Raw genomic sequence first — 15,155 nt, 5'->3', positions numbered from 1 at the left:
TGGAGATTATCCTTTTCTCTGAACACTTAAGTGATGAGAGTCTAACTGGGAAGAGGGACTAAAGCCTTTGGTCACTTTGCCTGAGGACAACAAAGAACCCACTCAGAGAAAGAAATGGAAATAGTCTGACCTTGAAATGGTCAAAGTAGGAGTAAGACAGTGTTGGAGTAGTCTGTGAACTGGCCCAGTCACTGACATTGTAAATAATCATTGTTTAGCAGTGCTTTTCTTGTTTGTGTCTTTCTCTTTTAACTATGTGAGATTGTTTACTGGGAAGGCAGAAGAATACAAATTAGTAATACTGAGAACTTTACATGTTAACTTAAATTCTTATTTGGATACCATCTCATTTCTTCCTTTTTAGGGTTAGAAAATAGCACACACTCCCTTGTTATCCTCTTAAAGAAAACAGACCATAGATTGAATCATATGCTTCATTTTGAGCTGTATTTTATGCAAACATTTTATTTCCCAGGTGGGAACAGTAGATCTCAGCCCAGTGCCTTATCTTGCTATTTGCCTTTCTCACCATGCCTCATACTGTTTTGTCACAAATATCATTACTCCGTAGATTGATGGGTCAACCTTGAGAACAATCTGCATGCAGCATGGTCCACTGCTGACATTCCATCTGAATCTAACCCAGGGCACGGCCCTGATCCGATACAGCACCAAACAGGAGGCAGCCAAGGCCCAGACTGCACTGCACATGTGAGTATTTCACCCTCACCCACGCAGACATACATGCTTGTAAGAATGCATGTGTGAGTATTCTGGTACCTGATTAATTAAACAGAGACACACTGTGTGAATTTGCAAGTCTTGGGTCCTGGGGTAACAGGTCTCTTCTGCCTAAGCAAGAATGAATTGTCCTATGTGTATCATAGGCTGATAATCAGAATTCCAAATATAAATAATTTGTGAAGTAGTGAGTACATTTTTTTTTTTTTTTTTGGCAGTAGTGGGATTAAAGCCCGGGCCTGACACGTGCTAAGTACTCAGTAAATTTTAAGTACCATGAACAAAGCCAATACTTACGAAAATTAAATATTTTTAGTGCTAGCATCTTTCATAATAGCTGCTTACTGTGGTCTCTTGACCACAGATGATGATGAATTTATTGTCTGGGCGAGCAGCAGGGTTTTTGCCTGAAGTAGATAGGACTGGATCAGACTTTGACCATCCTTCTCCCAGCCACTGTCAAATTGCTGGACAAAAAAGAGGTGACTCCCTTTGACTGCCACTGCCATGACAAAAGTCCACACACAGAGCAATCATGTGATGCTGAGCCCAGGCAGCCAGTCAGCCTCTGAGGTAGAACAGTGGCTTTAGGTAGCTGACACTGGGTTCCCTTATGCTCTGGGTGTGATCCTTTACCTCACCTGGAAAAAAAAAAATTAACATTTTTTTCTCCTTTTCTAAGACTTGGATTTTTTAGAGTACTTTTATAGCTCCCCACTGCACATGCATAGCCTCCCAGATTATTAACATTACCCCCCAGAGTAGTGCATTGGCCACCGCTGATGAACATGCATTGACACATAATCCCCCAGACTCCACAGTTAATTAGTGTTCACTCTTGTTGGTGCACATTCTAAGTTTGGACAAATGTATAATGACAGGTAGCCACCTACCATCATATTATTCAGTGTAGTTTCACTATACACAAAAACTTCTGTGTTGCACAGATTCATCCTGCAACACACATTTTTCTTGATAGCTAAATTGACTGAAAAATAAGAAATCTTCCCCCCCCCCAGGCATGGATACATAGTATCCTCTGGCAGTCTTTGACTATTTTGAGCTTTGTTATTGCTCCACAGCAGTTGGAATGCAAGCTCTATCTTCAGGCCTGGGGTAAGCCTTGGGATTCTGCATTCTAAAAAGCATCCAGGCAAGGTGGTGGCCTTGAGGCAAGCCTCAATCCCATTTGTGCTAGGGGGTCTCCCTTAGACCCACAGCTCTCTTTCCCTTCTTTCTCCAGGTGTGTGTTGGGAAACACTACCATCCTGGCTGAGTTTGCCACTGATGATGAAGTTAGCCGCTTTCTGGCACAAGCTCAGCCCCCTACACCTGCAGCAACCCCGAGCGCACCGGCTGCAGGGTGGCAGTCGTTGGAGACCGGCCAGAACCAGTCGGACCCCGTCGGACCTGCGCTGAACCTTTTCGGTGGGTCCACTGGGCTCGGGCAATGGAGCAGCAGTGCTGGTGGCAGCAGTGGGGCCGATCTTGCTGGCGCTTCGTTGTGGGGGCCCCCAAACTATTCTTCTAGCTTGTGGGGAGTCCCGACTGTGGAAGATCCCCATAGGATGGGTAGCCCTGCTCCTTTACTACCTGGTGACCTTCTGGGAGGAGGGTCGGATTCAATCTGAACTTAGAACTTTCAACTCTGACCTCGTGACCTTTTTTGGAACAGCAGCAGCACTAACTTGACCTTTTCGTTTTTTTTTTCAACTTGCAATAAATACATTTTTAAAAGGAAAAAAGAAAACGGAGAGAGAAAAAAAGGTGGGTCATTGCAGACTGTCTGAGCACATAGTTGCCTCCCTTATAACTTCAGTTTTTTCGTTTGGAATATGAATCCAAAAAGAGAACATATCACTCTTGAAATACTTGAATCATGAACGCCAACCTAGAAAGACAATGTGAAGCAAGTACACATACCATTTAAATTTAAACACAAAAAATTAAAAAAATTAGTTTCTAGTTTTTCACTTTTTTCATGTTATATGGAAGTTGTTGCTAAGAAACATATATACTGAAAAAAAATAGCTTTTTAACTTTGTTTGCACTGGGTGTGTTTCCGTCCTTAGGTCTACCATGTTTGGGAGGGAGGGAAATTCAAAAGAATTGTTGGGGGAGGGGGGAGGGAAGACTTGACGGAGCCTCACTTTAAACACAAAAAACCTAAAAAAAAAAAAAAAAAAAAAAAAGGAAAAAATTTGTGATTGGCTGGTTGATAAATACCAGTGTGTTCTGGCACATGTAACTGCCCAGGCATGCTCGTTCTGGTATGTGTGTGCACGTGTGTTCATGTGCATTCGCGTGCATCCTCCTCTGTCTCTGTGTGTGCCTGCGTCCTGCCCTCCACCTCCCACCCCAACCTGATTCTCAGAAAGCTGCATTGCTGACAGTCCACAGGCTGGCTGGCCGGCCATCTGCTACTTCTTTTTTTTAAAACTATGAGAACACACAAGCATGGGGAGCCGCTGCGACTCCATCCACTCCGTTGAGCTGCACTGAATCGAAGAGTGCTTTTTAATGATGAGCACAGGGAGCTCCTTTCCATTTGTGCATCAGCATCAGCCTGAGTGTGAGTTCTCTGGCTTTTCTCTTGACCTAGCAGTAGAGCGGAGCACTGCCAACTCCAAGAATCGGAGAGCAGGAGGTACCTCTTGGAGCAACTGTGTGTTCATTTTCTGTTTTTCAAAATGAATGCCCAATAGGCACATCTGAGTACTTGTTAAGTTTCACGCAGGCCTTTTCATTAGTTTGAACGGGAACAGAAGATGAGATAGTTTTTAAATTATGTGATGTCTCAAAAGCAGAAAAAATGTATTCCGTCTTTCCTGTGTGATCAGGTGTGAGAAAGTTGTCCAAAAAAAAACCAATCAGGTAGTCCCGAATTAAATTTCTATTGGTTCTCATTTTTGTTCAATGGAAATAAAGTTGTGAGCAGCCTCCTGGAAGCATCGCAGCTCCTCCCTCTGCTCCTCTCTTCGCCGAGCGTTACCTGTGCCAGGCCATGGCGTTGTTACAGCACCAGGCCATCACTGACAGAGACGTTTACTTAACGAATGTTCTTAAACCAGTGTGTACTTCAAGCGTTTCCTTTTGTTTCTCTGTGTTGTGTATTTCCTGTGTATGTGGTTTTGCTTAGGCAGGATAACTTAGCAAAGACTTTTAAGTATTGCACCTTTTTTGGTTTTGACCTCTTTTTTTTTCCTTGTAATGTTGCTTTCTTATTTCGGTATTTAAAGACTTATTTTTTAAGCATCAGTGTAGTAGTACTCTGGGCCGAACAGGAGGCAATGTTTAATCCACAGTTATCACCAACATGTATGTACTATGTTGGATTCAAAATATATAAAACTGCTTATTGTGAAGAGAGTGACAGAAGACCTGAAGGGGTTTCCCTTCATATAAAGCAGATGTTGGGGCGGGCAGGTGGGGGAGGGGGATGTGTGCCGGTGACATGCTAGCACTTGTGTGGACGTCCCAGTCTGCATCATACTGTTCAACATAAAGTGCCGACATTCTGTACCAGCAAATACCTGCCCATTCCAGCCCTTGGTGGGAGCAGACCTCTACTGTCCTCCATATCTTGCTGCTATTGAGGACAAGGGAGTTTTTCTTTCTTTAGCATCTTCAGTGAAGGATACAGCAATGCCTAATGTATTTTTTCAGCTTGTGTCTGTGTGCAGGTGGGTAGATGGGTGTGTATAGGAAAAGGCAAAAAAAAACCCTAAATTATTTGCATGTAAGTGGTTTTGTGAGATACAGAATGGGAAATTCTGAAGTCCTCTTCTTGGCTTACCCTGTTGATGACAAACCTAGCCTCAAATGAGATTGACAAGCATAATTCAAGTGAGCGCTTGCACTTGCCAGTCTTTGGGAGCCCATTGTGGGTGGGTAATCAAACTTGAGTTTGTAGTGCTGGTCTGGTCCGGCGGATGCCTTGTCCAAACTGACTGTGCCCTCCTCCTCCTCTCTGGTTTTCATCACCACTGTGCCCCTCCTACCTCTTCCCCCACAAGATGTCTTTTTTCAGCCCCACTGACTGATTTCTGCCTTGCAGCAGAGCCCTGTTGTGTTGTATGGTGACCTCCATGGGGAAGCGCAGCTTGTGTTCAGACATCCACAGACAGAAGGCTTCAATCTTAGTGTCCCCGGAGCCAGAGCCCATCCCGCGGCTCCTGCAAGCCAGTGGGGACTGTCCACTGCCGCTCTTGGTTCACGGCTGTGTCCTGCCCTGCCCTCCTCCTCTCCTGCCTGTTGGGTCCTTGACCTGCACTATGGCTTAGTTGAGTTCCTTACGATACTACGGTGAAAGCCGGGTGCTAGAGCCCCTCTTGTTTACAAGACATAAATGAGGGATTTGAAATATGTAAAATAAACACGAGAAGCTAAAATGTTCTTCCATCATAAGCTTAAAGGGGAAAAAACTGAAAACTTAAAAAAAAGACCAAAAAGTGCGTATATATATATATATATATATATACATATAAATATATATTTTAGATGAAGACTAACTCTGGGAGCATTTAACAGTGTTTTTTGTTTTTGTTTTTAACATTTATTTTCCTGCTTTAAAATTTGCAAGCATTCTCAGGAATTCTAGGGTAGGAAGCCAGTTTTTGAAGATGGTTTATTTAACCGTATCTTATCCTAGATAGACGGCTGTTTCTTTCCTGTTAATAAACTTTTACAAGTTCCTGAAACTTCAGAAAGTTTAGACAATTTTTACTTAAAAAACATGTAAAAAGAAAAGTCTCCAAATGTTGTCTTACTGGGGATCACACATTTTAAAACACATAGAAATATTTTTTAAAAATTATCAATTTAGCAGCAACAGGTAAATTCATTATCTTAAAAAATATGGGAGAAGGATTAAGCTTTCAGAGAGCTCTATCATGGACTTATTTGAAATTCTGTGATTGAATGGGGGAGCGTTTGGTGTACATACATAGGAATGCTACCACATTGTTCCTTTCCATGTAGACTGAACTGAAATCTCCCCTAGGCATTTTTATTTTTTTAACGGAACCCTTCTCCCTCTCCCCCTGCCCCAGCGACGAAAGGAATAAAGAAAGAAACAACAGCTTAAAACAAAAAGAGAGAGAGAGTAAAAGAGTAACTTTAATCTGTAAAATAGTATGGTTGGATTGCTGAGAATCTATGTAAAGAGTTAGGAAATATAGGTTAATTTTTGGAACAATTTTTAAATATAGGCATTATTACAAAATTATCTATGGAGTGTTCTGTTAATGAAGAATGTCTGTCTTACCTCCAAGTATTATGGGAGGAGGAGAAAATATAGAAGAATCTAATGAGGAACAAGTGATTTTACTTTTTTAGCTCCCAGCTACTATTGTGCTTGTTTTAATTGCTGTTTTGAAGGTCTGCTGCTTAATTATCCCCATCCCTCCAGGGAGTCGGAGTGTTTCCTTTCAGTTTTGGTGATGTTGGATTCTCCTTTTGTATTCCCTCCTGGGGCCAGGGGTCAGAATTCCTAATCATGACCACAGCTTCTTTCAAACATTAAGCTTCCCAGTGGGAAAGAAACTCCAGCTCCACAGGTAAAGGGAGTAGGTGGGGTTGCTGCCTGCAATTTCTCTAAAACCGCTTTAGTGCCTTCACACATACACCCAGACATCCTAAGCAAGGGGATGAGTGTGTATGTGCATGTGGTCCGGACACTATGCAGCTGGTAAGACGCTGGCCCATAAAGAAAATTGGAGTGATCCTGGACAGGCCCCAAAGGCAGTGGGCTAAATTGAAGCAAATAAAAATCAAGGGAAATAATGCTTTTATGTCTTGATAATGTGGAATGCCAAGTTCCTTCCTTGCATTGTGTGCCCTCGGTTACCATGCTTTTCCAGGTGTGTAATGATGACAGCTATAGTGACTTGAAAGTCTTTTGTGCTGGGCCCGTGGAAGGGGGTTCTTGTTTTTCTGCTCCTGTCCTCCTTTGTCTCCTTCCTCCTTTCTCCCCTCCCCCCTTGTGTCAACTTGCTGGAAGGTTTGCTTTATAGGTTGGCAGTAACCTAAGAACAGAATATGGTGAGGGTGTCGTGAAAGAGGAAAGCTCTTTTCTTTCCCTGGTATTCTTTGGCAAAAGCCATGTTTACCCTGAAGTTAGGTAACTTCAGAACACTTAGATTCTAACTCAGTGGGAGTGTCCTCTTTTCCACCACATATATGGAGGCTTGCTGGTCACTTTCATTACTTAGACTTAATGTTGTACACATTTTGAACATGTACATGTGAGCTTTCCATTTTTGTACTTTTTTTTTGGTACCGGGGATCAAACTCCTTGGGTCCTTGTGCTTGCACAGCGGGCAGCGAAACCACTGAGCTAAATCCCCGGCCCTAGTTCTTTCATTTTTAAACACTTTGATTACTAGTGGCTAGAAGTGTGCATCTCTCTTAAACATCACAAACTTAGTGTCTACCACATGAGTGGCCCTAAGAAGATGCAAGAGTAGGGAAAGGGATGTCTTCCATCAGACAGAGGACCCTCTGCTGCCAGTGAGATCCAGCGCCATCACCTCACTTTTAAGTATTGCAAAAAGCTCTGGTCTTTAAGACACTGTCAAGAAATAAGATGCTCTGTTTAACATCTCTGACCCCTCATCTCTAACCCTTGAAATTTTCCGTGTACGACACTCAAGAGTGAACTTAGCAATGCTGAAGTTAAGATTCCAAACCGTGCATTCAATCCCCAGCACCACCAAAAAATAAACTCTGAACCACATTCTTTCATCAGTGTCCTCCCAGTAAATCAACATCCATTTATTGCCATTCAGCTAGTTTTACTCAAAACAGCTTGCTGTTCAACTATTATGGCTTCTGTTCTAAAATTTTTCCCACCTCTTCTGACACGAATATAGCATGAGTTAGCAATGGCTCTTCTAAGCTGCTGCATGTTGAATGTTGTATATAAGATAGGCAATGGGGAAAAAGAAAGGAAAAGAAGTTCCTGCATTCGAATTTGAAGCGCCTTTATTAATGTATCTACCAGAAACTAAGAATTTATGGGCTGTTAACTTACTACATTCACTCTTCCTTTCACCCTTTTCTTGGAGGAGGTGCAGTTTTTGTAAGGTTAACAAGCCAGATTCCATTTTGACCTCAGATGCTGTGTGCTTTTTAATTTTTTTTTTTTATTCTGATGTCTTGACTCTTAGCGTTTGTGTACTAAGCAAAGTGCTGAAGCCAAACCTGTTGTCCACTGCAGTGTAAACGAGATGTTTTCAACAGACTTGGCTGTAGTAGCCATCTCTAAGATAAGGGCACAATTGAGTGTTTTTGTAGAAAAAGTCTCATTGTTCCTTATTCCCAGAGTTAAAATTCAGCGTAGAAAAAGCTTTGTCACTTACTCTTTTCGGTTTGAATATTTTATTTGAAGTATCTGTAAGGTCTTCAACTAGGAGTAGAGATACATTTTTAGCTGGTCAAAAGAAAAATAAATCAAACTTTCTTCTTCATTGTTGCCAAGTTTTGTCATATTTCATGTCTGTGCATTAACTATACTTCTTAATGTTACTACAAAAAGAAATCTTATTCCATGGTTTTGTTTTTCCTTCTGTGAGTGTACAGCTAAGGCTGCATACTGTGTAATGTAGATGAGGCTATTCTAGACTCTGTATACAGTGAATTGTCCATCTTCAGACCTCATTCAGAAAATAAGGTACCCTTAAGCCCTGCTGCACACCACACCATACCCCTTGGCTTCTTTACCTACAAGGACAAGGTATCCAATACAGTCTAGAAATAGATAAATATTAAGAATGCTTTCAAGGTCATCCATCAACAAGGAAACTCAGAATAATATCTATATTTCCAGAGTTTGTGCATACCCTATAGTATGGTCTGTAGTTCTATGGCCTGTGCCAAAGGTGTTTATATGTTCAAAGATGGTCCCTATTTGTCAATGATAGTAGTTTTTTTTCCTTTGACCTTAGTTTGACAAAGGAGGTGATTGCATCACATCCTTTAGATTTGAAATAATCGTCAGCTGCAAGAATTCTAAACATAGTGATAACTTAATAAAAATTGAACATTAGCCTTCCCTAAACTACCCACAACACCTCTCTACCCTGTACCCCATGCTGCCAAAGAAGGAGGCCATGAACATCTGAGGATAGTAAAGGAGGGACACTAGTCAGGGAGTGGAGGGCTGCTCCCACCAGCTCAGCATCCATACTCTCTGCATGTGGTCAGTCAGATGAAATCCTAAGCAATTATGAAATATTCATAACATGAGTAATTTTTAAACTATCAATCTCATGTTGTAACCTACTAGCACCCCTAAAAAAAGGAATGAAGTTACAAAAACTGCCAGTGTTTGCCCCACAGAATTTAAATAGTTTCTTTTTCATAGGTGTATACCTGGATTTGTTTTTTGCATGAAGCTGCATACTAGGGAAGTGGTACTGCCCTGACCAGAAGGTCTTGGCCAAGCCCAGCCATTGATTCTTCATTGTGACAAATGCTTGTCTTTTTGAAGGAGGGGGAAAGTCAAGTAAAATACACAGGCAAAAAGTGTTCTGTTTTAAATAAGAAAGAAATAGTGTTTCCCCTAAAACAGTGTGCCTCAGCGCAGTTTTCAAACTATGAGTCATTGCTTTGGAAATAAATTCCCAATTATAACTGATCCATTTTTCCAGCCAGCATCAGTAAGTTGAGATATTTTTTCAAAACAGGAGATTGTTCCTTGCTGCTTGCCTTTCGCTTCTCCTCCCTGGCTTCCTGGACCTCCTGGTGAATCAGGTGTTCATTCTCCTTGGGCCACTGAAAGTGTACCTCACTGGTAGAGAGGCATCAGAAGGTGACTGGAGGCAAGATGAAGCAGTCTCACTTCAGGACTGGCTTGACCGCAGAGCTTTGCAGAGACAAAGTTGACAGATCCTAAATGCATTCGCCAAAAATGAAAAGGGGCATTTTTGCAAAACAAACAACCTTGAGAACCCTTCAAGAAGTCACATACCTTGTAAAGGTAGTATTTTTTTTTCACCAAGTGATACATTTTTAGCATGATACTTCTTGCCAGAAATTTCAAGTTAAGTTAGAATAAATGTGTTCAAAACACCACCCCCAAGCCCCTTCTTAATTTTGTCCAAGGACTCTCTTGAGTGTAGTACTTCTGAATGTGCCTTTGTGAGTATGGAGACTGTCTTCTGTAGGTAGAGACTGCCAGTTGTGGAAACAGAAAGACAGTCACTTTAGCCTTCAGCAGTCAGAGTTCCACCAGGCGCCCCAGGGGGAGCTGTGGAATTTTCATTTGCATCAATATTGCACAGTGTTGTTGTGTGGAAGAGATTCTGGGACTTGGTTAATGAGGTATGGTTGCACAAATGACAGAGGCCCAGGTTAGGCCTAGAGTGCGGGTTGGCTTCTGCAGCTGCATTCCTTAGTTTTCTTTGTACATGTGCATGTGTGGCTGTTTAATCTTTTGTTTTTCTGTGATCACTGGAGATTGGAATGTAGTGATATTTGTGACATTCATGCATGTAGAGCAGGCATTTTCTGGCTTCAGTTTGGCCACCCAGTTTCACCCTTTCACCTTACATCCTGAGAAAGTGGAAGCCACACCATGTTGCTATTCATGCTAACAGGGTATCACACACCAGGAAAAAGGTTTTGAAAGACTTAAGATTTTAAGTGAGAAAGGAAAGAGGAAAACCCAAAATCATATTTTATTTCTTCAGAGCTATTATAGCTAACCATAGGAATGTGTAGTATCTCCTACTTTGTTTTGGTGTTTGTTTTCAACGATTCCATCTCTTCTCCCTACTCCCTGTGTCCTTAAGAAATAGCAAATGAATACTAAGGGCCATTTCCACAGATTCCTCAGAACCCTCCCAGGAGATCCCTTCAGCCTTGTCAGGGTGACACAGGGAGGAGGGTGCTGCGCTTCCTGTGCTCTGCTCATTCCCCTCTAATGGCCTTGAAATGTATTATTATGCAAATGTGAATTTTGATACTGAATTTAAGAAGAGGGTGTTGGATTTTCTTTCTTTTTTCAAACAAAAAGGTCCATATGTGGTCATCATTGCTTCATTTTGTAACGTGAATTATAACTATGCATTCTGCAAGGGGGGAGGGCAAAGGGGAAGGAAGTTGCTTTTCATCCTTGTTCTCCGGTTTCTGTGTCCATGGTATCCCCATGTCCAGGAGGGAAAGGGGAGTGAGAGAAAATGCACTAAGGTCATCACAGTGAGGCTGAAAGAGACCTCTGAGGCCTCTCGCCATGCCCGGCAGGTCTGATAGCCAGGCACATTACGGGGAGCCTACAGCTCCTGTCCATTTATGAAGTACAGGAGTCTTCATCTAGCCGTGCAGTGTTAATCCGGGGCAACAATGGGACCCCAAAGACTCCAGTGTTCTCTGGACAAAAGTACTCATCCTTTCCTGAACTCAGAACCCTTTCAAGCTCAGGAAACCATGCCTCATGCTGATGTTAATCTTTATGTCAATTTCAAAAACTTACCCTCTTTTTTTTTCTTCTTTTTTAATCATTGTTAAGTGAACTTAAGTGAGGAAATTGTCCTACTCTTAAGGAGAAGAGGGCAGTTGCCTGCTATTGCTTGACAGGCAAAAAAGCATTCTCTCCCTTATCTGCTGTCCCCAGCCAAATATCTCTCTGCTTCCCTTGCATCACTACACTGTACATAGCTGGCGAGCAGTAAAATTCTGACACAGGAACTGCCTACATTCATCCTCTTCGTTCTGACAGTTCTTTTGTTGATCTTGCCTGTGATATATCATAGCACCCCATTGATCTGGTCTAGGCATTTTTTGCAATACAGTATCGTAAGCAAAAGATTGTGGCCTGTATTCAGTGTTTTCCATGCAGCAATTTTTGTTGTTGATGTTCACAGTACTGTAATGAGTAACCAGACTTGATCACAGTCTTCTGTGCCTGTGCAGGACTGCACGGGCATGATCTTATCAGGGTTCCAATCTGTTAGATTGCCTTTTAACAAAAAGCAAAACAAAACTCCTGACGTTTCAACTAACACAAAACTATACCTCGAGGTATATTTATTTCCCCTGCAATGTAAACCCTTAACTCCTGTCTCCTTTCTGACATTGGTGGGTTATCCTTTATAAGATATGAACATGTAAATAGCAGGATAACTTTTAAAACATTTTCTTTGCTGTGAAGGTAATCCTAAAATATGATATATTCCATGTTAAGCCATCAGAAGTTTCAGATCTGAATTCTTTCATGTTTAAGAAGAAAAGGCAGAGCAAGTCAGTGGGGTGGATTTGCATCTGAGCTAGGGCTGTTCTCTCCTTGGCCCCACACACAGTGACAGCAGACCAGTCAGTGTCTAAGCCCTATCCTCACTAGGTGCCATCGTTTCCAGCATCCTAGTTCTGGGGTAGGGAATGTCTGAATTTCTTTCTTCCAGAAGATCAGTCCCCTCTAGGGACTCCAGAAGGTTTTCTGTGTGACACCTTGAGCTCTTACCCATCCTTGGTGTACACACACATTCGTTGAGTATCATTCTGAAGTTTCACCCTGGGATTTAGTCCCTGGCATTTCAATGTATGCTATAGAATTCATGGCCTTGTATTATGATGCTCTGGAGATGTTCTAGTTTCTTACTTTGAAGGAAACTCATTTAAGGAGACGCCCAAACCCTGAAAGCTGTGTGCATTCTCAGATCTTCCTCTCTCCATGAGGCTTAAGGCTGACTTTAGCAGAGGGAAATACATTTAACACATGCTGCTCGTAGGGCTCTGTCAGCTACTTCCCTTATTAGATTTGGGCTCCCACGAGGCAGGGTTGGAATGGATAGTCTTGAATAGCTTCTTTAGGAAAGCCCTCTTTTGCCCCACTTTATGTAAACCTATCAAGAAGCCCTTTTGGTGTGATCTCACTGATCTTGTATAGTGACGACTTCCTTTGAGGGAAGAAACTTGATTATAAGTGCATGCACATTATCTACCCACCTTCTGATTTGGACACTGTCAAGTTAGGATTTTACTTCTGTTGTTTATCTGGAGGCGATTATCCTGTCAGTGTCCTTCCTCTGATCCCCATAGGCTCTGCCTGCCCTTGTATCCCTCTCTGATGGTCCCAAAGGGCTCTGCTGATCTCTACACCTCTTTTCTGGGACATACCCCACCACCACCACCCTTTGCACACACCAGTGACCAAAGTGTTTGCAGTGGTCTCACAGAAGACATCAAAACGGTGCACGCACCTCGAATGTGCTCAGAGACACGTGCACAAGATTCTGCACCCATGGCCTTAATCTCAGCACGATTTAAGGTGCAGGAACATTTTTAACAGGTTAAAAAAAATCTTCTGGGAGGGAAAAAGCAGATACAACAGCTCAACTGTGCCCACTTCTAACTGTCCACTCTACACCTTCATGTTGTGTGCCGACCCATCCCATCTGTGTTCTGCATAACCAAAAACAGACAACAAAACCAACCTGAGGAGAGGTTTCTGGACTATTTTATCTTTCTCCCTTTCGATGGAGATATAAATGCTGCTTTGGGTTCCATAATCCTAGGGGGCTATGTTTACATAGTGACATACATCCTACCAAATCAGGAAACAGTGGATAGCAGGACTCACTTCAGTGAGTGGTCACTGAAGGTGAGGGAGGACCTGGGGGCATGGCCAAGGAGGAGAGGCAGAGAAGTACTTTTTAATTCCTTGTGACACATGACCCCCATTCTCCTCTCTTCCTCCCTCTGTGGCGCTCCTTGCCCCTTTTAAACAGAAGGTGCAGAGAAGAGCATCAAAAGAAGGCTGGATTTTTTTAAGAGGCAGCTTTCCAACTTTGCACACAGAGGTAACAAGGTACAGCAAAAATCATCCTCTCATCTGAAACACTGTCAGCAGAAACAACCTGTCAAAAGGACTAAATAGCTGCACATACTGATGCTTTCTGCAAGTTACCTATAAGTGTTTTGTTTTTTCTTATACTTGAAATAGCTTTTACAATATTATTTTGGTGGCTTTCTTTTCTCTCTTCTGATGGGCAATAGAGAAAGTGGATGATGAGATTTAAGGACACTTGAGGGGAGAAAAGAGAGGATATGGCATTGTCTTTTTTGTTTTTAACATAGAGATTTAATCAAACTCCCATATGTTGAAATTGCTCCTCATATTACTGGTTTTACATGGACACAGAAACTAGGCACTTTAGAGGTGCACTTGCACGGCAGGCTGGGCCCCCTTTTTCTATATTTTATTTTACTTTTTTAGTATAGTGGTACTTAAAATCACTGGTTCACTTAAAAAAACAATAAAATGTTAAACTCTACTAATGTACAAATAAGCTGAAAAGTTGCATTTTATGTGTATTTTTTGCCATAGCAGGTACTGTATTTCTCATGCTGGATTTCAAAAAATATATATATATATCAAAAACAAACAAAAAAAACTGAAGGGTCGTGTTTTATTGGATTGTGACAGGTTGAGTAATAAGGAATTAAGTCGCCGTCATTTCATTAAAACTGAGAGATGATGTCATACATATATAAGAGTTTCCTGAAGGGTTTTTTTGGGCTTTTAAAAAACAGCTTATTTTTGTTTTTGTTTAGTTTTTTATTTTATTTTATTTTGAAAAGATATGATTGTATTATGTGCAACTCAGTTGCTTACATTATAACTACAAAATATTTTTGGGTTTCTGGAAAAAAAAAAGAAAACAGACTAATAAATGTGTTTGGCTGCTAAGCATTTACTATTGTGGTTTTCCTGTTTTATTCTGCCAATTTAATTTGCTCATTTGTTGAATGTTTATCCTTTTTTCTCCTCTTCTCCCTCTCCCTGCCTCACACATAAAAGCTGTCTGAAATTCTACATTTGAATTTGGACCTCAGCTTTGCCTCTCTTGTCTCGTTATGTTTTTGTTGTTAGGGTTGCTGTTGGGCCAGTCAAGTCAGTTTGTGCTGCTCGCTGCATGTTCCTTAACTGTGGCCTGCCATGTGCAAGGTTCAAACTCTCTAAAAGAAATTGATGTTCTTCTGCCTTTGCTGTTGTTTTGTTGAACTCTAATTTGTATTTGGCGTTAGAACTCTAGGATAGAGGAGAAACAGTTCTACCTCTTACTACTGCTGTACCCAGGGACGGTAACCAGTCAGCTAGCTTTGTCCAGAAAATGCCATGCCTGCCTGTCACCTGCATTGAGTTCTGCAGCACTACAGAGGAGAGCTACAGCCTTAACCCCTGGGCTTGGCTTTGTCCATCTCCACTGTTGTTCTTAACTGTTAGCTCCTCGAGGAGAAAATTATTACATGTGATTATTATATGTGATCATCAAACACTTCCACAATGGCAAAGAGGAAGAATGGATGGGTACTGATTTTTCTAATTCCTGGGTACTTGTGTATCTGATTGAATTCTCAGAAGGCTGTGAGAGACATGATTAATTGCAGTAAAAGACATACAACCAACTCCC

General features: G+C 41.7%; 1 protein-coding gene across 16 annotated transcripts in view; it reads left to right on the top strand.

Annotated features, from left to right (window-relative positions):
* The window catches only part of Tnrc6b (trinucleotide repeat containing adaptor 6B), a 255,688-nt gene extending 241,252 nt beyond the window's left edge, over window positions 1–14,436 (top strand). For all 16 annotated transcript variants that reach the window (XM_013072451.3, XM_013072455.3, XM_013072454.3 and 13 more), the window contains 2 exons: window positions 572–711; window positions 1,985–14,436. In XM_013072451.3, the coding sequence (XP_012927905.1) occupies window positions 572–711; window positions 1,985–2,372 (528 nt within the window). In that variant the 3' untranslated portion in view covers window positions 2,373–14,436. The remainder of the gene's footprint in view (window positions 1–571; window positions 712–1,984) is intronic.
* The last annotated feature ends 719 nt before the right edge of the window (window positions 14,437–15,155 follow it).

The sequence above is a fragment of the Heterocephalus glaber genome, unplaced genomic scaffold, assembly GCF_053883595.1.
Source record: "Heterocephalus glaber isolate CG9 unplaced genomic scaffold, H.glaber_assembly_v1.0 deba00001444, whole genome shotgun sequence".
In the NCBI taxonomy this organism is placed as follows: Eukaryota; Metazoa; Chordata; class Mammalia; order Rodentia; family Bathyergidae; genus Heterocephalus; species Heterocephalus glaber.
Note: the sequence above shows the minus strand (reverse complement) of the source record. Positions and strands in the feature narration are given on the sequence as shown.